Source organism: Nicotiana sylvestris, chromosome 2 (assembly GCF_000393655.2).
Source record: "Nicotiana sylvestris chromosome 2, ASM39365v2, whole genome shotgun sequence".
Taxonomy (NCBI): Eukaryota; Viridiplantae; Streptophyta; class Magnoliopsida; order Solanales; family Solanaceae; genus Nicotiana; species Nicotiana sylvestris.
Window position 1 is genome coordinate 166,762,076 of NC_091058.1, and position 24,487 is coordinate 166,786,562.

Sequence of the window (24,487 nt, forward strand, 5' to 3'; positions counted from 1 at the left end):
CTTGGCAAAAGCAAAGTTACCAATGGTGCAGGGAATTGTGAAACTCCCTAGGTCAGACAACTTCTTAGCAACTGGTCTAGTCACCACAACACTGCAGGTCTGAGTTAGAGTCACTGTCGCCAAGTCTTGGAAATAGAATTTACGGGACATCAAGTCCTTCATCATTTTTCATAACAAGGCATCTCCTTCAAAGCATTAATCAATGGAATATTTACCTGGATTTGTTTCAGCATCTCCAAGAATTTCTTGTATTGCTCCTCTTTCTAGTATTTGGCCAGCCTCTATGGGAATGGTGCTGGAGGTCTCTTCTTCCCAATGATTTGTGTATTCTCTTTATCAGATACCACCTCAACTACCGGTTCCTAGGCTATCTCAGCTTCTTTTTTAGCCTCAATCTGTGTGTTAGGTTATTCCTAGGCAGGTTGTACTGTCACATCTGTCAGTTTCGTTGAATCGTCTAGCTCAATGGGCACTGGTACAAGTGTCTCAGCCTGTCTGCTTTCTCGCGCCCTCTCTTGCTCCAAGTCTAAGTTGCCATTGCGTAGACTCACTGCCATCAGCTGCTTCGGGCCTTGATCTTTTGGATTTATCTGAGTGTCTACAGGTAATGTCCCATGAGGACAATTATTCAAAGACATCAAAATCTGGCCCATATGCACTTCAATATTCTTTATAGATGACTCATGTGAATATACCCTTTCACTCATTTTTGTATTTGACCCAATAACCTGCTGCATCATTGCCTCGAGTCTAGCAAACTCATCTTCCTATCTTCCATCATGTTGCTGCTGAGGAGGATGATAACCCTGCTGCTGATTTTAATTGTTATATCCTTGTGGCCTTTGGTAAGGCACCATATTATTGTGAGGTTGCATACCTCTCATATTTCCATTGTTGAGCTGTGGCTGGACTGGCCTGTATGGCTGAATTTGTTGGCCCCAATTCTGACCACCCTGTCTCTGGCCCCCATAATTAGACACATAATTCATGTCCTCAAGGTAATGATGATGCTCACTTTCTACATTCCATTGGTTACCAATTGGCTGACTAATGCAAGATGTGTATAATCCCCCATTGGTAGTATCTACAATGTGTACCTGTTACTTCTGCCTTAACTCTTCCACCTTTTTGGTGAGTATACTCATCTGTGTCATTAATATGGCCATATTTTCAGCAAGAGTGTTGGATGGATCTAAGGGCACTAAGTGAACTACTGGAGTGATAGGTGCATTCCTAGTTGTCCACCCTGAATTTTGTGCCATCTTGTCAAGCAGGCTCTGGATTTCTCTCCATGTTTTGCTTAAGAATGATCCACCAGCTGAAGCATCAACATTAGCCTTCACGCTATCTGTCAAACCCATGTAAAACTATTTCCCCAACATCTACTCTGGAATACCATGGTGCGGACATATAACCAACACCCCTTTGAATCGTTCCCATGTTTCTTGCAGTGTCTCCATTGATTTCTGTTTGAAGCTCAAAATTTCATCAATTTGCTGAGCAGTCTTGTTGGGTGGATGAAACTTATTCACAAATTGTTTGACTAACTCCTCCCAAGTCGTTATGGAGTTAATGGGGAGTGAGTTTAGCTAAGTCTGGATAGCTCCTGTCACTGAGAATGGAAACAACAACAACTTTATTGCTTCCTGAGTTACGTTGGGCTACTTTTGAGTTTTGCAGATTGACAGGAAATTCTTCAAGTGTTGTTGAAGATCTTCAATGTATGACCCCGAAAATAGTCCCTTATTTTGCAACAAGTGCAGCATGTTGTTCGTGATTTGAAATGACTCGACCTGTATCTGCGGGACTAATATCAATGTGGCCAAGTTCTCTACTATGGGTTATGCCCAGTCATATAGAGTAGCCTCTGGCATAAGAGGTTCCACTGGCGCTAATGGCGCAGCTGGGTCTACCACGTTATCCCCCCATGTCTGGTTCGAGTTGTTCAGTTGATTGTTGTTGTTTGTTTTTCCGGTTGGCCCGATTCAAGGCCTTGAAAATTTTCTCGGGATCTGATAATGCTTCAAATATTTCACTAGTTCTTGATGAGTTTCTAGGCATGCACATGTACAACCAAGTCAACAAACTTTAAAATTTCAATATATAGATTGAAAATAAACAAAACTGACTACACTAAGAATTTTTGTATATCTTTCAACTATAATTGATAACACCGTTAATTCCCCGGCAACGACGCCAAAATTTGATCACGCCCAAATATGCCTTATAAAAAGGACAAAGTGGTCATTATAAATATAATCTGAGTATTTAGCCCAGAGTCGAATCCCACAGGGAACTAACCTACCAATTACTCTTGGGAGTGGTGTTGTTCAACAATTACCTAAATATGCACTCTCTCCTGAGTACTGCATACCAAATAAGCACAGTTAATTGAGGATCCTATCAATTAACTACAACAAGAATGTAGTTGAACAAATAGAGATTAAACCGGCAAACTATATTAACATAACACGAAATTCATCCCACAACATGTTCCATCAAAACCCTAGACTAAATATTTAGCTACTCATAATCTTGTTCATCATAACAATAGCAAAATTCATTAGAAATGGTAAAATACAAAAGGAAGAAGGGAAGAACTCGACGTGGAATTATCCTCCTTGCCTCTTGCCTCTCCATGCTTCAACTAAGCTGTAAAAACCTTGATAATATCCCTTTAGGCGAGCTGGATCTCTTATAGGTTAAGTGGAATTACCCCCGAACTTCCAAGTTTACCCCTGAATTATATGTTCCGAACTGGACTAGCGTGGTCACGCTAGTGGGCGCGCTAATGACCGCGCATATGGCATAGTATTCCGCCTCGAATTCCTGGGCTAGCACGGTCGTGCTAGTGGGCGCGCTAAGCTGGGTCATCATTTCAGCTCTTCTTTTCTCTCTTCTTTCAACGTACTCAGCTGCGAGGGGCTTCCCTTGCTTCAACTTAGCTCCAAACACCGTCCTAAGTCCTCATAAGCTCAACTCGCTCCTGCAAAACACGAAATTCACAATTAGAGCCAATTTATCGCCATTTAACTATCTTAGAACAGTGAAACATAGTCAAGTTGGGGCATAAACAGTCGCCAAATTACATGAATCTAGCCTATTATCAGTATGGTCTAGTAAAAAAGATAAAATAGAACATGAATTAGGTACTAAAGGATTTGATAATAGTTGGCATCATGAGAATTTCAGGAATCACATTCCATCATTAATAGAATAGACCACAGAAGAATAACCTTTAAAGTTCATTCAGGAATAAGCTTCCCTAAAGCAAGCACTGTGAGCAGAGTTAAGCTTAAGGAACTAAGTGTGCCAGTTACACTAGGTGTCACACTTGTGCATAAGGAATTGAGTTATCCTCGGTATAGAAGGGTTACTACAAGGTGAGTAAGATATCAGTGAAGATGTGGAAAGACGCCAAAGATGATGAGGTAACTATGGAATAGCAAAGGAAGAATACAGTATAAAGGCAAAAAGAATGAGATTGAATTTACTCAGATCCTACAGATATGTCACAAATCCTGAACGATATACAAGCACGATGCTGGTAAGAGGTAGTAAGGGTTTCCGACAAAGATGTTAATTGGTAAATAAGCGCGAATGGACATTTGATGCATAAGAAGCCAGTGCGAGAGGTAAGTTAAGACAAAGGAAATAACCCAAGAGAGATTACGCATAATATAGATATGAGAATGGACCAACGAGTAGTTAGTCATTAATTTAGGAAGAGCCTAGTTATGGATAGACAACATATACAAACAAATCAACAAATCGTGCAAGATAAACGTAGTGATTTCAACATAGGGAATTCAGTCTCGCAAATATGATGACATCCTGATCCTTGAGAAATATTTAGATAGGAGTTGGGGTAGTTAAAGGTACTGCATAGATGTTATAAAATAAAAGAGAGTGCCACTGGGGAGACATTCAAAATTGCAGTTCAGAAGCAACCCTACGATCATAAGAGTGAGTAACTAAGAATAATTATAAGTAAGCAAGAACATCAAAAATTCCGTCAGGTATATGATGTAACAAGCTTGCAGCTTTATTAGAGTCAGAGGGTCTCCCCTAAGTACTATAATGAAAGACTCGCAGAGGAAATAAGAAAAAAAGGATTCAACCTAAGAATAGTAACTTGAAGAAGAAATGGTCTTGTAACAACAGTCTCACTACAATATTGTATACACTCCATAAGAAAAAGGCACCTATCGTGGCTAACGAACGGGAAAAAAATCAAAGGTGATATTTGAGATCATACGAGGTACAGGAAATTCTAGTATTCGTGGGCAATAAGATAAGCCAAGTATTCATGCAACAAGTGGCAGAACGACCAGAAAAAGTAATTGCTTACATTTAAAGACAACTGAGAAGGCACAAAAGAAAATCTATGGTGCTAGCAAGTTAAAGGAAGGTTGCAAGTAGTATAAATAGATATGTGTAGGACGCAAAATAAAGTATCATAGAGCGACAAGGTTTTAGGTAGATAGGAGTAAGGATAAGAAAAGGTGAGTGAGAAGGTGACGAGAATAGGTAAGTCCTCGGGATTAAACACATCAAAACAAGAGGGTTGATGGTTTCCGTAAGTTATAGAAAGCTCGGTACAACCTGAATAAACTCGGAGGAGTCTAAGACTAGGAAAAATTAGAAGAGATGAAATGCTTCCCAAGTAATAGAATAAGGGTGTAATGGTGATAGATAGGAGGATAACGTTTAGGCCTTTGATTGAGTAATGATTTTAAGAAAAGGAATTTCATGAATTGCATGGGATTAGAATACCCTATAAGATGAATCACGTTGGGATGCCATGAAATACGGTTATTGAAGTATAGTATTGTCCCTAGGTGGATCGGGCAAATCACTTCAAATGTTCCCTGATACGTCAGCCCTAGTGACAATGTATTACTTAAGATTTTTCAAGTTATCAATTGTAGATTATGGATCAAAATTACGGTGAATCAACGGTGGATGGATAAAAGTTACAAAGTAGGAGATGAGATTAGGTCGTCATTCTTAAGATGAACAGTAATGAGGAAGAACTAAAGGACATATATTTATACATATAAGATAAGTAGCGATAAAGTAACCTGGATTTGGGTAGCAGACCTCGGTAATAATAAACCAAAGTAAAAGTTATGTATAGTATGACCTAACTTAGATGTAGTAAAGCCATAAGCAGAGATAACTGAGGCTATGAAACAAGATATCTTAATAGTCGTAAGTTCGACAAAGTACCAAGCGAAGAACTTTATTACACCTATAGATTCCCAGAAGGACAACTTTATCTAAGTTCTGTATATGTTCACAAAGTGAGGCCTAGAGATTGGCTAAAAGCTGGAGGAAAAAGGAGAGAAAAGTTGCATAGGCACACATACAAGGTTAGAGTTGTACATGCTTCATGACAGAAAGTAGCAACAGTTACGAGATTGGAAGAATTCTGACCATAGGTTGTGGTGTGAGAAAGAGGCCTAAAGGGAGGAATTCTCTGGCCTTTGGATTTATTTACAGAACAGTTGCCCAGATGGAAAGTACAATATTAAAGTTTTGTAAGAGCTATAGGTTATGATACTGATAAGCACATTAGTCAACATACGAGGACGAATATTCCAAAAGGGGGAATGATGTTACACCTCATATTTTCACACGTAAAAGTACGTTCTACGTCAATTGATGTAAGATCAGAAATGATATCATCTTTAAAAGTACATAAAGTAAGTTAATCATGTTACCGTGGAGGTTACAAATAGTACTAAGAGAGTTGGAAAGTTTAGAAGCTTAATGAATTGAAGAAAATAAGTTTCGTCGAAAGTCGACAAGTTGGGAATGTTTAACATGTACTTTTGGGATAAGACTAGGGTGCTCAACATGATAAAGAGGTTATGTTTTGAGTTATTTTAATCATATGATAGTCGTGTGTTATGTTTTGAAGTCAAGCGAGTTGTGGAACAAAAGTTGGCAAAGTTCATCACAAGTTACGTTCACAAATGTGCTGAAAATTAGGTCAAATGTAGCTCAGATTTTCTCCCAATATACTTGAAATTACGGGATGATTCACCTACCAAATTGAATATCTATGAGTTTATTTTCTAACTCATTAAATCATTTGTCGATACGACATCCGAGTATAGAGAAATTCGTATTTTTGTGAGACTGTGCAGGAAGCCCCTATGGGACCCACTTGGCCGGTGGCCGATCTTCACTTATTGTTATCTCGTTTTTGGGATGAGCTTTGCTCAATTTTTGACCTCCTTACCTCCTCACACTCTCCAAACACTCCCAAACAGTTCCCTAAAGGCTCCAAACAAATTCCAAAAAAATACACCATAATCCAACATCAAAGTTAGCCAAAGGTGAAGCATAACCCCTCTATGGTGTTGTAATGTGAATAAGGATGATAGTGAACTAAGTTAAGCTTGGGTTTCGAAATTTATCTACTTCCTAAGATATGTTTAACATTCTTTTAATGGTGTTTAAGGTTAATTACATGTTTGTTGTGGTGTTGGAGTGAAAGATTACAAGATGGCGCTTGGGGGAAGAGATGTTGTTATCTTTTGTAGAGTTCTTTTAAGGCTATATATATATACTAGTCTAAGCATATGCGCGTTGCACGTGTCCCTCATGTTAATGAAAACAGATTTTTAAAAGCAGATTTTTAAACTATGTTTTACATGCCTTAGCTAAAACAATTGAATTATAATTATTACGTCCTAATTGAACTATGAGGGTGTTTGGCTAAGATTATAAGCTGGTCAAATTGGCTTATAAGCACTTTTTGGCTTATCTACGCGTTTGGTAAAATTAAAAGTGCTTATAAGTTAAGTGCTTATAAGCCAAAAATAAGCCAAAAGTTATAAGTTGGTCCCCCCAACTTATCAAATTTTAGCTTATAAGCACTTTAAGTTTGACCAAAATATTTACTATTCTATCCCTAAAATACTTCTTTTTAAAACAAAACTCTTTGTATCCCCAGTTCTTCAGCTACTTATTATTAATTTCAGCACTTCTATCCAAACACGTAACTGCTTATTTTTTAAATCAGCTTCAGCACTTAAAAGTGTTTTTCAACACCTAATGCTTATCATCTATTCTAAATCAGCTAAGCCAAACGGGCTCTATATTTTATTATGTCCTAATTGTTAACTTTAACTGAATTATAGATAACAATTTGAATAAGAAAATGACTTATATAAGTAAAAAATTTCTTGATTTTGTATTCCTAAAGAACAGGAGTTCCTACATAATTTAAATATGAAAATAAAATTTTAGTTGATTTCACAGTCCTAAAAATTAAATAACATTTACTGGTGAATTTGAGCTGTTAATCATTACAAGTTATATAAATGCCTCTCTTTCTCATCTTTGTAAGAAATTCATTAGGTAATTAGAGTATTTTTAGATACAATTCATTTATCTTACTTTAATAAATAGCAATGGTCAAATATATTTATTTTTTAATTTCTCACTTCATGTAAAACATTATTATCAAATCTATTCATTCAAAAATGATCAAACTCATTCTAAAACATAAAAAAGAACTAAATAAAACGTGCATATGTAAACCCTTTTTAATGATTCTTGACGTACATAAAAAGAATAGACAAACTAGAAACCTTCCTGAAGGTTTCTAATATTTTTAAAATTTGAAATAATAACTTTGAAAGAACTTAAATTTAGCATGGAGATATGAATCCTTGGCAAACTAATATGGATGTATTATAATTATATCAAATAAGAAAAAAAATTATATAAGGTAAAATTTAATTGATTTTAAAGTCCTATATATTACGACTTCCTACTTAGTTCAAATAAGAAAAAAAGTAAAAAGGTAATTAATTTTAAAGTTCTAAATAATAAGAAAATAAATAAATTGAGTTTATCATGTGAAATATATTTTTAATAGATATCACTTAGTCCACCTGCAGAATTCTTCAAAAAAACAATCTTATAAAACCGAAGCAATACATCAATCCCTAATCACTAAATAAAACAATCTAAACAATGAACAAACGTGAAATAAGAATTCCCATGAATACACGTCAACACAGAAAAGAAATATGATCTTTTAGCTAATCTCCACCGATGCCGGTTTATATGTGTCTCTGTAATCAATTCCTATTAATTAAATTGGGACCTTTAGCAGCCGGAAGAGTATTTTAGTTAATTTAGGCAAGGAATTTATATGAATAAAATTTACTCGATTTAAATTCCTAAATATTAGGAGCTCTTACTAAATTTCAATAAGAAAAAGATTTAATATATAGGGCTTAAATATTAGAGAAAATAATTAAATGACTCCTTTGTCTAGTGTGAAATTAATTTTTGAAGGGTAAAAAAGGCGAACGACATTTCGCTAAGGGTTTCGTGCTTTTAATATAATATAGATATAGATATAGATATAGATATAGATTATTTTATCAATCTTCGAAATAACGCTGATATAAATTATATAGTGAATCTGCTTAAAATAAACATAGCCTCCAGCCGTTGGCAAAGTGGGTTCGAGTTTTGTAAACTCTCATGAGTTCGAAGCTGCGCACTTTGTTGCTGTAGGGAAAGAAAACTACAATGTTTTAGTTGTTTTAACATAATCTAAAATCTGAAAATTATATTTTAAAAGTATTTGTTCTAATAACGTATTTTAATTTTTTTCTTTGTACATTTACTTCTTCGCATATTGAACCCACTTGATGAAAATTTTGAGTCCGCCACCAAAAGCGTTACAATAAGCTGAATAAATGATAAAGTTTAATTACTGCAGTCTTTCAATTTGGAGTTGCTTTTATTTCCTTTCTATCAAACCATTGTAATAGAAATAATCTCTTTTTTTTTCATATATAACATTCTTCATGAAGGTTGTCAATGCAAAAGCCACATTATTTTTTTAGAATGTGAATTTATTCCTTTAATTTTTTTCCCTTTTTGGTTGTGTTTGTACTCTTCCTCGTGGTTCATATAATTTCTTATATTGTAACATTGTTGCCCCTCTATGGCAACATTTCAATTTCCCCCTACCTATAGGCTCCTTTCAAAATTGGATACGGGATTTATGCACTTCCCCAGGCAACCCACCAATTACTTCCACAATTAATGTGCCGCTACCATTCTCACCCCAATCATCCTAATATGGCACATTTGGACTACCCGTAATAATAATGTCTTTAATCGTACAAAAAAACCATATCGCCATCATCAATCAGGCTACTCAATTTTATTATTTACTCACTCCTATCTATAATAAGTGACTAATTTGTCTTTTTATTTTGATCCAAAATAAGCGTCTATTTATATAATCAAGAAAAAATTCAATTTGTTTTTCCAAAATTAACCTTTTGTACGTATCCCTAAAAATCTTTTGCTCCTCACATTAAATTATGCTGCAACATTTAATTAAGAGTAGTTTAGTCACACTAACTTATTTTGTCTAGAATTTAGTATTTCCGCAACCACCACCAACCGATTACCTTAAATTGAATATTGATGGCACATTTACTGGATGTTCCCATCACGGAGGAGCAGCTAGATTTTTCCATGATGCTTCAGGTTTTTGGATATATGGCTATACAAAGTGTTTGACCAAAAAAGGTGTTAAACCTTTTAGTTAAACCAATTAATGATGAATTAAATGGCGAATTTTAATCGAACTTAATAAATTCTAGACCGAATACAACAGAATACTTGTAAGATAAGTGGTGCTCAAGAGCATTAAATAACAGATTTAATACTCAATGATTGGCAATGAATATGATAGCATGAATGTGTAATAAATATTGATAATGACAATAAGTATAATAAGAAAGGATCTACTACCCAATTATTGTATGATTGGAATGTTCCTTTCCCCGGTCAACAACGATGTGGAAAAGAGAGAGATGAAGAAGGATGCGGAATCTTTGGGTTTTGTGAACAAAAATTGAACAACTTGGGCTTGAACAAATCAATGAATAAGACAACTTTTGCTTTTGTCAGCCTTTACAATATGTTCTTATCAAAAAGTGAAGATGCCTCTTTTGTTCCCTATCTCTTCCTATTTATAAGGGATATTCTCCAAAAACCCTAAAAAAATACAGCATAAAGAATATCCAAAAAGATATTATTTACGTCCACTTCTGAATCTATGCTACCGTTATTTTTTTATCTCGGCTGCTCGTTTTTGGCACCAGTCTTTGTGAGTGTAATCTTCAGTCGTTATATCATGGTCAACCCTGTCCTTTGTCTTACTTATCTGTTTCCTTCGAGTCGCCAAATTTGGACCTATACACAAAGCACCTACTCCACACTGATATTTTGCAAGCTGAATTATTAGCCTTATACCATGGTCTCAACCTAACGATAGCTTGAACCTCAAACCATTACAAGTAGAAACTGACTCCGTAAGTATTAATCACATGGGTCCTTAAAATACTCACATTTAATTACAGTGTGCAGGTTGATGCTCCGTGACCTTCAGGTGACTACACTCTAACACACATTCAGGGAAGATAATGACGTGGCAGATGTTTTGGCAAAGTTTGAAGACACTTAGTGATCCACAGACTACTGATGTTTTACTTTTGGCAAATCCCCCTACTTTTACTGTATTGCCTTTAGCTTTTATATATATATATCAGTGCACTATGGCATTTGGCAAGTGTGGTGTCTATTCTTGAGCCTATTTATGGCATAGGAGCCACGAAGAAAAAGAGTTTTAGATAAGTAAAGGAAGAAAGTGCAATCTGGCCTTAAAATTTTTATGGCTTCAATCAAGATGCATGTGCATTGAGGTACTAGATTGCTAAAAGTGATCTCTTAGTTTTTGCTACTAAAACATGTCTTCCTTTTTCTCTTAGTAGAATCTTTTCCTTAACCTTAATATTAAATCTTCTTATTTTTTGCCCTTCAAATAATTGTTGAAGGGGAAGACTTTAGACATTAGTTAATTTGTCTATTCCAGTATAACTTAGAATTATTTTAGTTGATTAAAAATGAATAACATTCATTATTTTTAGAAACTTGAATACTTTTTAATATTTTATTTATAATTTAGACACATCTTTTTTAGTTAAAAGAAAAAATAATAGAGTTATTTGTAGTGCGTATAACAATAGAAAATATCAATTAAAAAAGAAGAAATTCTCTTTATTTTCTACTACAATATAAATTCCTGGCATGACCAAAAGATTCCTGCAATATAGGATCTAAATTAGACGTACTAAAATGACTAAATCATAATCGGAACTAAAAATCTTTTATAATTGATTATCATTATAAAAATCTTTCTCTTTCATTGTGCCCTAGGTTTGAATGATTTAAAGAGATTGTAGGTTTTCTTAAGATTGCTTTTTTTCATGTAGTTTTAATCTACCTTGTCACCTTTTGATACCTCCGTAGTTTTAATATAAACTATAAGCGGAGGAAATGTAGACAATCTCCAAAATATAAAAAGACATTTACCACGTATAATTGTGGTGGGGTGGTAACTGGTAAGTACACTTTCATCATTAATCAAAAGTTTAGATTCGAGTTTTGATAGTCATTTTTTATAGAGAATACTCTGCCTTCTAAAGTGGGGCTTTCTGATAAGAATTCGGATTATTCAAGTTCTAAAGCAGGTACCAAATAAAATGTATACATCACAAGCTCACTTTAGCCCGTTGTTTTTCGCTCTCCCTTTGACTACCTACATCTTCCTATAGTGGATTTCTCTTCTTCTTCTTTTTTCTCTCTCCTTTCTTTATATCCTTCTGTGGGGAGCCTTGGCGTAATTGGTAAAGTTGTTGTCATGTGACCAGGAGGTCATGAGTTCGAGCCGTGGAAACAGCCTCTTACAGAAATACAGAGTAAGGCTGCGTACGATAGGCCTTGTGGTCTGACCCTTCCTCGGACCCCGCACATAGCGGGAGCTTAATGCACTGGGCTGCCCTTTTTTTAGGAATTTTTACCTTTTATAGCAAAATATCTATTTTTGGTTACCTCCTCCCTTTAAGCCACTATATACGCTATTTTTTTATTTTTCTCTCTTCTTTTTCACATTTTTCTCTCACATAATTACCGTATTTGATGTAAACTTCTCACTCCACGTTCTCTCTCTCTAATTTGATACACTACATCCTCTTCCCCCATTCTAGAAAACACGAAAAAAGAGGGTAAAATTCTTCTGTTAGCATTTGATAAAATAATTGCTACTGCATTTGATTGATTTACTCAACTTTGGGCTTCTGATTCTGTAAGCTATGATTTCCAGAAAATAAACTGCTATTGGAATTTTAAACGGATGAGAAACGCCGCCTGTGACAACAACGCCAATGGAATCCTTGGTACGATTTTCAGGAGGTGATTACTTCAGCAGCGCTTCATCTTTTCCGGCGAAGATTTTTGGGTTGCCGAGCAATCATCCGATTTAGAAACTTTCTCCGGCGTAACAACGGCAACCGGAGGCAACGGTGACGGCGAGACGACATCAGGGTTGTTCTTGAACAAAGACGGTGGAGTTTGGGGCTGAGCAACTTGAATTTTCTGTTAATATATTTCAATGTATTCATTGTCTTTTTTTCATTGTATTTCAATGTATCCCGCTGTATTCTATGTATTTCATTGTATTCATTGTCTCGCTATATTCCATGAATGTATTCATATATTTTTTTAATTAATATAATTTATGTATTCAGATGTATTGTATAATTTCTCTAAAGATTGCTATGTTTTTGGGGTGTTTTTCAGTTGAGAATCTTTTTTATAACTGGAAATACAAAATTTGTGTGTTATAATTGAGTTTGTTGAATTATATTAGGAGTCTATTATGTTAATTGATTCACTTTCCGTTTAAAAACAGTGTAATCTCCTGTTTCACGCCGTAAATACAGTCGAATACAATAATATGTCCAGCTATTATCCCCTGATTCACGCCTAGAAATGCTACTATATTCATGAATACAGTAGCTTAAATACATCGAATACACTCTAAAAAATCTAAAAATATAGCTATATGAAGTAATATAGTAAATGGTAGCTATAACTAGCTAATAACCATTACAACATAGTGGTTTCTGAAAGTTTCTCTTTTTTTTATATGTGCATATAAGAAATATTATTTTTATATTACTAGGTATTAAGAAGTTACCTTGTAAACTATCACTTCCCCTTGAGAATTGGGGAGTAAAATTAGTCCCCCTCAATAACACTCAGCTAACCAAGTAATTACTTGATCAGACAAATAGACAAACAATATAATTACACTCAACACCCGCATCCAATCACAAAGTGACTTTCCAAGCATGCTCTTATTTTTTTCTCTTTTTTCTTCCTGTCATCATCAGTCCCTAGATACACAAGAACATAGTTTTTTAAGCTCTGCTTTAATTCGCCAGGTGAATTTGGCACTTATATAAATTTAAAGACAAAAGTGTGCATCCACTAAAATGAAGGAATATTTGACAGGAAACACTACTTGAATGAAGATATCAATGATTCAACAAGAACCCGCTAAGGGCATGGATATTGAGAGCAATATCCGAGTCAAGGCATCAAAAAGGAATTCGTTTAAAAGGATTTTACAATGCTAAAGAAATTTCACAGCCAATAAACCTACAAGTACTTTCTGGGAAGGCATCTTACTGGTTGAAGTTAGCAATGACTGCAGACGCAGGCCACATTTCAAGACGATAAAGTAGACTAAATATTGAAAGAAAAGAAGTTTCTAGCAATCATATATGCCAACCCCCTATCGCACAACAGAAATTTAAGGATACAGACTATATCATAGAGTAAAATGACAACTACTCTCGGAACTCTGATTCTTACACCTCATTCAGATTTTGAGCTGGAAAGATGCGAAGGTATTAACAAGACATTGTGAGACATGGTTCGAACACCGTGAGACACGGTTCTTTAGGACACCTTCTTGCTATCAGAGCGTGACAATGTACGATCTAGTGATTGCAATTGAGAACGAAGATTTTGGTTTTCCTCAAGTAAGCGGTCATATTCAAGAAGAAATCCTTCGGACTGCTTTTTTAGAGCAACGGCATTGGCTTCAGCACCGCTTGCTTCTTTGGCCTTCACCTGCAGTTCTGACTCTAGCTGTTTAATTTTTCCACGCAATGCACTTGCCTCTTCCTCCAAAGTTTTGATCTCCTCAGAAGCTCCACTTTTTCCATCCTCAAAGGCTCTGTTTTGCTTTCTCACAGCTTCCATTGTCTTCCTCCTCATACTAAGTTCTCTTATATAATGGTGCAGTCTATCGATCATGAAAGCGAGGAAGAGGGAGAATCCTGCATAAAAAGTAACTGTGAAATCCAAACTGGGAACAGAAGACAGAGAGAAAGTGCAACAGAGATACCCCTCGAGTCAGATGCCTTTCTATGACACACGAAAGACGCCTAAAAGGTTATACTTCTGAACATGCTAAACAATTGCAGCATTAATCTTTAAATAGTGAAATTCTCTAATAAATAACTTCCAATTTGTTATAAGACCATCCTGCAGAGAAACCTCAAAAGGAAAAGATATCAAGTTTATTGCAAACGAGAGAGTACCTCCGAACCGCACTTTTCAAGTGCTTATCAATACACATCTAAATATACTTGGCATTATTATGTGCGGAAAAAAGAGAATCTGTATTGTATCTCCTTTCACTTTTCATATCGGTAAAAGTGAAACGAGTTGAAAAGAATCAATATTTGGACAAAACTACGTCCATGCAGATTATTCCAATTTTCCATCTTTGGTCCATGAAAATTTCCGTTATGATTCTTTTCTGATAACCGAAAAATCCACGAGTAACCAGTGGCACACGGTTTGAAACTCAGTGGATGATGGACCCTCCCCTCTACCCTTCTACAGTTAAACAATAAGCTTTTGTTTGACACATGGTTCAACGTCGTTACTTGCACCTAACAGACACATCACATGCTACGCTCTTACCACTGGACCAAATCCCTAGGAGCCCATTTCCCCTATGATTCTCCTAGTCTTAACTTTTTCTTCCTTTTGATTGAGAATTTTGAAACCAAACAAAGGGAAGAATCAAGCAATACTTTTACTTTAATGGTAAAAGTAGTTCATCCGGACAGTAAAAGCACAAGTGTGACTTCACAGATGCAAGTCTCAGAAAAAACCCAGTTACAATGCCCTGGCTTTAATAACCTGGCAAAACCCCTAACGACTCTAGATTAGAAATAGACAGCCCAGAAAGACCAACACCAAGCCATGACACGTTTGAATGTGTACCTTTTCCTTCGCTTTCATCAGAGTTAAATAATCGGTTGATTTAAACAACAGAAGGCAGAGTAGTGACTTAAACGATGAAAGTAGGTTGAATTTGTGGTTGTGGACTCAAATGGTCATTGCACATATCGAGTAGTTGCTAAATGAAAGCATTAAGCACATTGTAGTGAATGAAAACAAAATTTCTTTTCAGAAACATTCTTCACAATCGGCATGTCTTTGTGAAAAAATAGAAAAATAGATTATTGTATTCAAACATATAACATATAATTAAATACGAAATTATACTAAGTAATCGACAAGGCTATCACAGAAATAGATCAAGCAACCCCCCCACCCCCCAAAAAAAATTAATCAAAGTGAACGAAAGTGGCAGGGAGGAAAACTGGCAACCAGTGAACAGGGGTCAAATAGAGTTTTATCAAGTGGGAGCATAATACATAGATCATTATTGCAATGTGCATCCTTCCTCACCTGTAAACAAATGACTAGATATCAACTTTTCCCCAGTAGTTTATAGAGGAAAGCAGAAAGTAAGCCAGAGGATATCCACTTGGCTGTTCATATTCAACCACAATACCCATATAGTACTCCCTCTGTCTCATTTTATTTGAAGGTGCTTGCCCGGGCACGGAATTTAAGATGTGAAATAAGACTCTTGACGTGTAAGACAAATATATACAAAGTGCCAAGATTATCATTTCGTGGTGGTGAGAGTTCCACATATCTTTTCATTTTCTCCCTCCTTATAAAGAATGAACTTTTATCTTTCTCAAAAAAATAAAAGAATGAACTATTATGTCTAGTGGGTCCAACAAATCATGTCATTAAGCGTAAAAAAGTAATGATCAGCTTAAATAGTTTCTAAAAAGAGAATGATGTCATTCTATTTTGGGACAAACTAAAAAGGAAAGCATGTCACATTAAACGGGACTGAGGGAGTTGTTTTTTTATCTACTCTTAACAAATGACAATGTGCACTTCTGGCCTAGAGCCAGATGGCACAGGTGGAGAAAACCATGCATAACTTTGCGAAGTTGACTGTATAAGAGCAAGATCTCCATCCCCCCATTCAAAACTGCAATATGGGTTTAGCAAAATAGATGAGGCTTCATCCCTTTTTAAGAGCACTAAAGCTATGCGTTATAAATAGTTTTTCTAATACCGTTATGCTTAAAGAAGTGAAGGTCAAATGTATAACATGATGTTATGGAATAGGATAATAAAGACAAAGTTCTTGTGCAAAAAGAACTGTAGCACAAGCACTTAAACTTTTTAGCATGCCCCATTCAATTGTTGGCGTGTACACAGTACTGAACTACTGTGTTAAGTATGTCATTTATCAAAAAGGAATAAAACAGTGTTTAGAGAGGACGGAATAAAATCGCTGTCGTATAATAAGGTTAAAAGGCCGAACTTTAATTCAATGCTTTAAGCTAATTAATTGAAACGGTCAACCTCATTCAGATTAATTAGACCTTAGTTTAGTATAGACTAACCAAGTGAAATTAAATGCATAAGCTTTGTCGTGAATAAATAAACCAAAGAGCTCTATTCTAAGTCAACCACTGATGTTTAGTCAAATTTCAGAAGCAACAAATATACATGTAAACAATATTCAAATCATTGAGTTAAGAACTTGCACGGATAAGGAAGGAGAACTGCTTTGCAGTTTATAAATGTAACAATTCAGACAACAATGCAGCAAAACAGATGTAACAGAAAATAAAAATAAAAAGAAGAGAATCTTATAAGAGGCAATTGAATTTTAAAAACAGAACAAGAGGAAGGTTTATTGTACAGGTTGATGCACTTCTACATACATGTGCGTGTATATTTAATATGTATGTATATATATAGTTTGAGTCTGAGATAGCAGTGCACATTCACCCAATGCTTGTACGTTGGATAATCGATCCAGCATACAAGCAGTGGGTGTACATGCACTGCATGTGTTATTAAATCCATCATTTTGTTGCATAAAGTGATGAAGCAAGGTGTTATGGTTCATGGGGGAAGCCTTACGCTTTAGGAAGTGTATGCTTACAACAATAACGAGCCTAAACTGAACTAATGAAGCTAAGTTTACTAAAATAGTGTAATTGTAATATTACAATAAAGAAATCAAGAATAGGATGAATTGGATAAATATACAAACCCCATATATTGACTACAGTTGAAAATGTCTTATCACTAAAATTTTCATTTATCCGTGATCTAGGCATCCAAAAAGTGATCCCAACAAGAAGTGGTTGGTTCTCTAAATCTCAACTTTGAGGAGTTCGATTAATATGTGGATTATTGCATATTGGATGTTGAAATTGGTTATTTTAATTTTAGTTTAATTATTATAGTACTAAACTTATATGTTTATGGTACTTTTAATCCTCTACCAAAATTTATAGGGTAGAAAGTCTCTAACGTCTCTAACGTCTCTCTCATCTCATCTCTCTAACGTCCCTATCACCGGACCTCCGGCGACCACCGGACCAGGTAATACCCCCACCCCACCCCACCCCACCCTTGTCTTCTTTTCCTGTCTTTCTCCTTCCTGCTTTCTTCTTCTTTCCCGTTACTTCCCCTTTCTTTCTTGTTCTTCTTGTCTTCTTGCCCCCACCCCCTTCTTGTCTTCGAGATTCACGGTTTATTGTCTTTGAGATTCACGGTTTATTAAGAAGGAATTAATTGAAGTAGAGACGGTATATGGGAAATTGATGTGGTATTAATGGGATTGTTGCCGCTGCCCAAAAAGGTGAAATCATTTCGAGTCTTTTTCAATTTGCGTTTTTTACTGGAATTAAGCAATCTGTCTTTGGTTGATTTTATTTTGCTGGGTCACTAATTGGGTCGCTTGATATCTCATTTCTTGGCCTACTTTTGGCTGAAGATTGTCTTTTATTTTACTGTTAATTTCAGTTTGCACAGTGTGTTTTGAGTTGTTGTCATCTGCTTTTGGATTTCACTCAAAATCAATTTGTTTCTTCAGGTATAGTACCTTTTTTAAAAATAATTTTTCATTTATTTTCCTTTTGTTCTTTCCAGATTTGATTTATTTTCCAGATTCCAGATTTGATTTATTTTTCTTGAGGGTATAGTTTTGATCTGTGAATTTTGTTGTACCACGGTAGAACTTGGTGAATTTTGTGTAGTTCTTTGTTTTTCCCTACATTTCCCCTACTACTATCAGGGCTACACCAGTGGTAGCGGTGACAGCCCTCTTTTTGGTTTTTGGGTCGAGGTTTTTCTGTGTTTTCAGGAAAATTCTCGAAGTGTTGGAGACAAGTTGGGCGCACGAGCACTAGCAAAGGAGAGTAACCTGGACGGGCGTCAGCAAAGGGTGGTGGGAAGCAGTGTGTGAGCGTACAACTACATCGAGTACAACAAATCAACACAGGTTTGGTTCTCGGGAGTTGGTACCTCTCGTTCTCTTTTGGTGTTAGCTAAATTGATGTTACTTTAGTTCACAATAGTTCAGTTCAATCATTCTACTAGTGTACTAGTAGTCACTTGTTTCCTTCTAGTTTGATTCGTTGTCCGTTGTGCACTAGCGAGTCTCCTTTAGATTGTCGTAGGTGTAGTGACTGCAGTCTGGGATGATAGATTAAGGGCATGTCCTCGGGTGGGGCAGAGTGTGGGGCCGGGGTCAGGGTGTGGGACGGGAGGTAGGGGAGGTAGAAGGGGCAAGGGAGCCTATAGGTTGAGAATCGGGTCATGGAACATAGGTTCACTAACGAGTAAGTCTATAGAGTTGGCAAATATCCTTCAGAAGAGGAAGATTAATATAGCATGTGTTCAGGAGACTAGGTGGGTTGGATCGAGGGCGAAAAACGCGGATGGGTATAAGTTGTGGTACTCTGGAGTCCGGAGAGGTAAGAATGGAGTGGGTATCCTGGTAGATAGCCATCTTAGAGAGTTAGTAGTAGAGGTTAGGCGGGTGAATGATAGACTAATGACTATTAAATTGGTGGTGGGTGAGTGTACTTTAAATGTCATTAGCTCGTACGCACCGCAAGCGAGCTTGGATGAGGAGATTAAAAGGCGTTTTTGGGAGGGGTTGGATGACGTCGTTCGTAGTATTCCACCTTCCGAGAGGTTATTCATAGGAGGAGATTTCAATGGTCATATTGGGTCGTCGGCAGGTGGTTATACTGAGGTGCATGGCGACTTTGGTTTCGGGGAGCAGAACGAAAGGGGCACTTCGCTGTTGGACTTTGCCAAGGCATTCGATCTAGTGATTGCGAACTCATGTTTTCCGAAGCGGGAGGAGCACTTGGTTACTTACCAAAGTTCGGTGGCGAAGACTCAGATTGACTATCTCTTCCTCAGGAGATGCGACAGAAGGTTGTGCGAGGATTGCAATGTTATCCCAGGAGAGACCCTTGCAACGCAGCATAGGCTTTTGGTGATGGACATTGGTATAATGATAAAGGGGAAGAAAAGGTCAGGACGAGGACGCCCGAGGATTAGGTGGGGCGCCTTGACTAAGGATAAAGCTCAGGATTTGGAAGGAAGGTTATCGGCAATGGGAGCTTGGAGTAGTGGGGACGCAAATACTATGTGGTCGACGACGGCGAACTGTATAAGGAAGGCGGCGAGAGAGGTGTTAGGGATATCTTCGGGCCGCACTGGTGGCCACAAAGGAGACTGGTGGTGGAATGCAGTTGTCCAAGGTAAAGTGGAAGCAAAGCAGGCGGCTTACCTATGGTTAATAGGGAGCACTGGTGAGGAGGAGAAGAGAGCGAACAATGAGAGGTATAAGGTAGCTAGGAAGGAGGCGAAGATGGCAGTAACGGAGGCTAAAACGGCAGCTTTTGCTCGTCTGTATGAGGAAATAGGGAACAAAGGCGGGGAGAAGAAGTTATTCCGAATCGCTAAGGTGAGAGAGAGGACGGCTCGGGATCTGGACCAAGTGAGGTGCATAAAAGATGATGACGGCAAAGTTTTGATGGGGGATGACCAGATTAAGAGGAGATGGCAGACCTACTTTCATAAAGATATTGTACTAGGTGAACTGAGGAATGCCGATAGTCCCCATGAATTAAGTTATTGTAGGGACATTGAGGTCGATGAGGTCATGGAGGCAATGCGTAAGATGAGAAGGGGCAGAGCTACCGGGCCAGACGAAATTCCGGTTGAACTTTGGAGGTGTGTGGGTAGAGCAGGCTTGGAATGGTTTACTGGGTTGTTTAATGTTATATTCAAGACTAATAGGATGCCTGAAGAGTGGAAGTGGAGTACAATGGTTCCGTTGTATAAAAACAAAGGTGATATCCAGCTGTAACAACTATAGGGGTATCAAATTACTGAGTTATACCATGAAAGTCTGGGAGAGAGTGGTAGAAATGAGAGTGCGAAAGACGGTGTCTATTTGAGACAACCAGTTCGGATTCATGCCGGGGCGATATACCACAGAAGCTATCCACCTTATTAGGAGGATGGTGGAACAATACAGGGATAAGAAGAAGGATCTCCACATGGTGTTTATTGATCTAGAGAAAGCGTACGACAGGGTTCCTAGGGAGGTCTTATAGAGCTGCTTAGAGGTTAAAGGAGTCCCGGCGGCCTACATTAGGGTGATTAAAGACATGTATGATGGAGCTAAGACTCGGGTTAGGACAGTAAGAGGCGACTACGAGCATTTTCCGATTGTTACGGGGTTACACCAAGGGTTTGCGTTCAGCCCTTTTCTATTTGCCCTAGTGATGGATGCACTAACTCATCATATTCAAGGAGATGTGCATGGTGCATGCTATTTGCTGATGACATAGTTCTAATCGATGAGACACGAGGCGGCGTCAACGAGAGGCTAGAGGTTTGGAGACAGGCCCTTGAGTCTAAAGGCTTCAGGCTGAACAGGACGAAGACGGAATACCTCGAGTGCAAATTTGGGGCCGAGCCGACGGAAGTGGGAGTGGAAGTGAGGCTCAACTCTCAAGTCATTCCTAAGAGGAGTAGTTTCAAGTACCTTGGGTCAGTTATTCAGGGGATCGGGGAGATCAACGAGGATGTCACACACCGTATAGGGGTGGGGTGGATGAAGTGGAGTTTAGCGTTGGGAGTCCTGTGTGACAAGAAAGTGTCAACGTTACTAAAAGGTAAGTTTTATAGAGCAGTGGTTAGGCCTGCCATGTTGTATGGGACCGAGTGTTGGCCGGTTAAAAACTCTCACATCCAGAAGATGAAAGTAGCAGAGATGAGAATGTTGAGGTGGATGTGCGGGCATACAAGGATGGATAAGATTAGGAATGAAGATATTCGAGAGAAGGTGGGCGTGGCCCCATGGAGGACAAGATGCGGGAAGCAAGACTCAGATGGTTCGGGCACATTCAGAGGAGGAGCACTGAGGCACCGGTGAGGAGGTGTGAACGACTGGTTGTGGTGGGCACGAGGAGAGGTAGAGGGAGACCTAAGAAGTATTAGGGAGAGGTGATCAGGCAGGACATGGCGCGATTTAGGATTACTGAGGACATGGCCCTTGACAGAGAATTGTGGAGGTCGAGCATTAAGGTTGTAGGCTAGGGGAAGTTGTGAGTATTTCTACAGCGCACTAAAGTGAGACTATCCAGTTAGGAGTTAGTCTTAGGATGCTACTGGTCAGCTACTGATGCAGGGCTTTATCTGCTGGATATTATTATATCTTCCATCTTTTTCGTACTTCCTATATTTCTTATATTGTTGTTATTTTTATTTTATGTTATTTTATTATGAGTCTATTGATTAGTACTAATATATCGCCTCTTGTCGCTTTCTTGAGCCGAGGGTCTCCTGGAAACAGCCTCTCTGCCCCTCGGGGTAGGGGTAAGGTCTGCGTACATATTACCCTCCTCAGACCCCACTAGTGGAATTATACTGGGTTGTTGTTGTTGTTGTGTGCACTTACTTAACCAGAGGCGGATCCAAAATATAAACTTTATGGTTACAATCTTTAAGCTTCTTAGCATTGAACCTGTTATTTTTTGAAGTTATGGGTTCATGTCTACTATTTGTTGCAATTTATTGAATTTTCACACATAAATTTATGCTCTGTGTCAAAAGTACTATTTTAGATGAACCCGTTAGCATAAAGATACATCCGCCCCTATGCTTCACACTTTCTGCTTCAAGCCCCGTGGGCTTTGTCACTTTTTTACACCTTTTGCTTTTAAAAACACTGTACACTACTATCTCAGACTCAAATTATATGGAGTAATATGTTTAAGATAAATTTAAATGAAAATTTAAGAATCCGCATGTAAAGGGCGATGTACCCACTGCCTCTGAATCCGGAATCTTCCTGTACTAGCACAGCACACAAATTTTACTTATTTATTTATTTTACATCCATAAGCTTCATAAATAATATAATTACAAGAAGTCTAATTACATCTAACACGCAGTCAAAAACCAAAACTAATAAACTAAATTAGAGAATCACAAGATCAAAATTCAGTTTGAGAACGATACCCATAAGAGAAGCTTCTAGAAGATGCTGAGCCAATAGAATCTGATCAGTGGGAGTGATATCACCTCCTTCATCCATCCACCGCGTGCGGATCGACGCAATACTGTAGATGGTGGAGAGCATAACGACGAAGACAGTACCAGCAACAGTTTTCACAATAATTGGGCCGCGGCCTCTCTTGACCCGGTCCAGGCCCATTATTACTAGCTTCCTCAACGGCGTCTTGAACACGAAGATCACGATTAGTGCCATTTCAGCAAATATCAAAGTGAATAGTAACTGAATCATGATTCTAGTCGGTTTCCTTTTTTTCTTTTGAACGGTCGAGATTTCAGATTGAGAATGTTGATGGATGTTTTAAGGGTTAGGATGAAGATGTATAAACAGCAGGAATAGCTGGAGAGGTGAAGAAGACGAAGAAGAATATGATCTGGAGAGGTTTTTGTTGCAGGTTTTTGTACTTCAATTGCATATTAGTAGCTGAAAAAAAGTTGCAATTTAGTACAGGACTCTTAGTTACACTGAGGTCCCTTAGCTTTTTCGAATTGTATATTTGGATTAAATACTTTAGATAAATTGACAAAGTGGTCTCTTGTATATACTCCTGAGTAATTTTGGTCTTTTAAGTTTGCCAAAAGAAAGCAATTTTAGTATCCGTCAATTATATAATAAATTTTAATTGTTAGTTTTAATGGAAACTATTAAAAAGAAAAGAAAACATGAACTCACATTAGGAGGTACAATTTTTATAGTTTTTGGTATTTCAAATCTATAATTTTAAAGTTTGATGCAGCTTTTGAGGTACAATTTCTATTTTTTTTATTTATTTTTAGAGTCCGGTAAAATTTTTGATGTGCGATTATTATTTGACGGTACTTTCCAGGTGTTTCTTGTTAAATTTGTTAAATCTAACAACCATAATTTGCTAAATATTGAACGAAAATCAAAAATATTCGATTTTGATAAATTTAAGGATCAAAACTGTTCAAAAATAAATTCAAATGACCATCTCAAATATAAAGGACAAGTTTTTTCTATGAGGGTGATATAAGCCTAACAACAACAACAACAACAACAACGGCCTAGTATAATCTCACAAGTGGGGTCTGGGGAGGGTAATATGTACGCAGACCTTACCCCTACCCTGAGGGGCAGAGAGGCTGTTTCCAGGAGACCCTCGGCTAAAGAAAGCAACAAGAGAAGATATATTAATATCATCAATAGACTCATAATAAAATAACAACAATATAAGAAATACGAAATAGATGGATGGCATAATAATAACCAGCAAATAAAGCCCTGCATCAGTAGATGACCGGTAGCAGCCAAAGACTAACTCCTAATTGGCTAGTCTCACTCTAGTGCGATGTATAAATATTCACAACTTCCCCCTAACCTACAACCTTAATGTTCGACCTCCACAATTCTCCGTCAAGGGCCATGTCCTCAGTAATCCTAAGTCGCGTCAAGTCCTGTCTGATCACCTCTCTCCAATACTTCTTAGGTCGCCCTCTACCTCTCCTCGTGCCCACCACAACCAGTCGTTCACACCTCTTCACCGGTGCATCAGTGCTCCTCCTCTGAATGTGCCCGAACCATCTGAGTCTTGCTTCCCGCATCTTGTCCTCCATGGGGGCCACGCCTACCTTCTGTCGAATATCTCCATTCCTAATCTTATTCATCCTTGTATGCCCGCACATCCACCTCAACATCCTCATCTCTGCTACTTTCATCTTCTGGACGTGTGAGTTCTTAACCGGTCAACACTCAGTCCCATACAACATAGTTGGCCTAACCACTGCTCTATAAAACTTACCTTTTAGTAACGGTGGCACTTTCTTGTCACAC

At 37.5% G+C, this 24,487-nt stretch overlaps 1 protein-coding gene and 1 non-coding gene across 2 annotated transcripts; one reads left to right on the top strand and one right to left on the bottom strand.

Annotated features, from left to right (window-relative positions):
* The first annotated feature begins 1,392 nt into the window (after positions 1–1,392).
* Positions 1,393–1,498, top strand: LOC138886610 (small nucleolar RNA R71). Its single transcript, XR_011405660.1, has one exon. It is a non-coding gene; the product is annotated as a small nucleolar RNA R71 (small nucleolar RNA).
* An 11,939-nt stretch (positions 1,499–13,437) lies between these two features.
* On the bottom strand, positions 13,438–23,111 carry LOC104228393 (uncharacterized). Its single transcript, XM_070168300.1, has 2 exons — positions 22,642–23,111; positions 13,438–14,243 (listed from the first exon to the last, which is right to left on the bottom strand). The coding sequence occupies exons 1-2, from the start codon at positions 22,925–22,927 to the stop codon at positions 13,861–13,863; spliced, it is 669 nt and encodes a 222-aa protein (XP_070024401.1). The 5' UTR covers positions 22,928–23,111; the 3' UTR covers positions 13,438–13,860.
* Between the last annotated feature and the right edge of the window lie 1,376 nt (positions 23,112–24,487).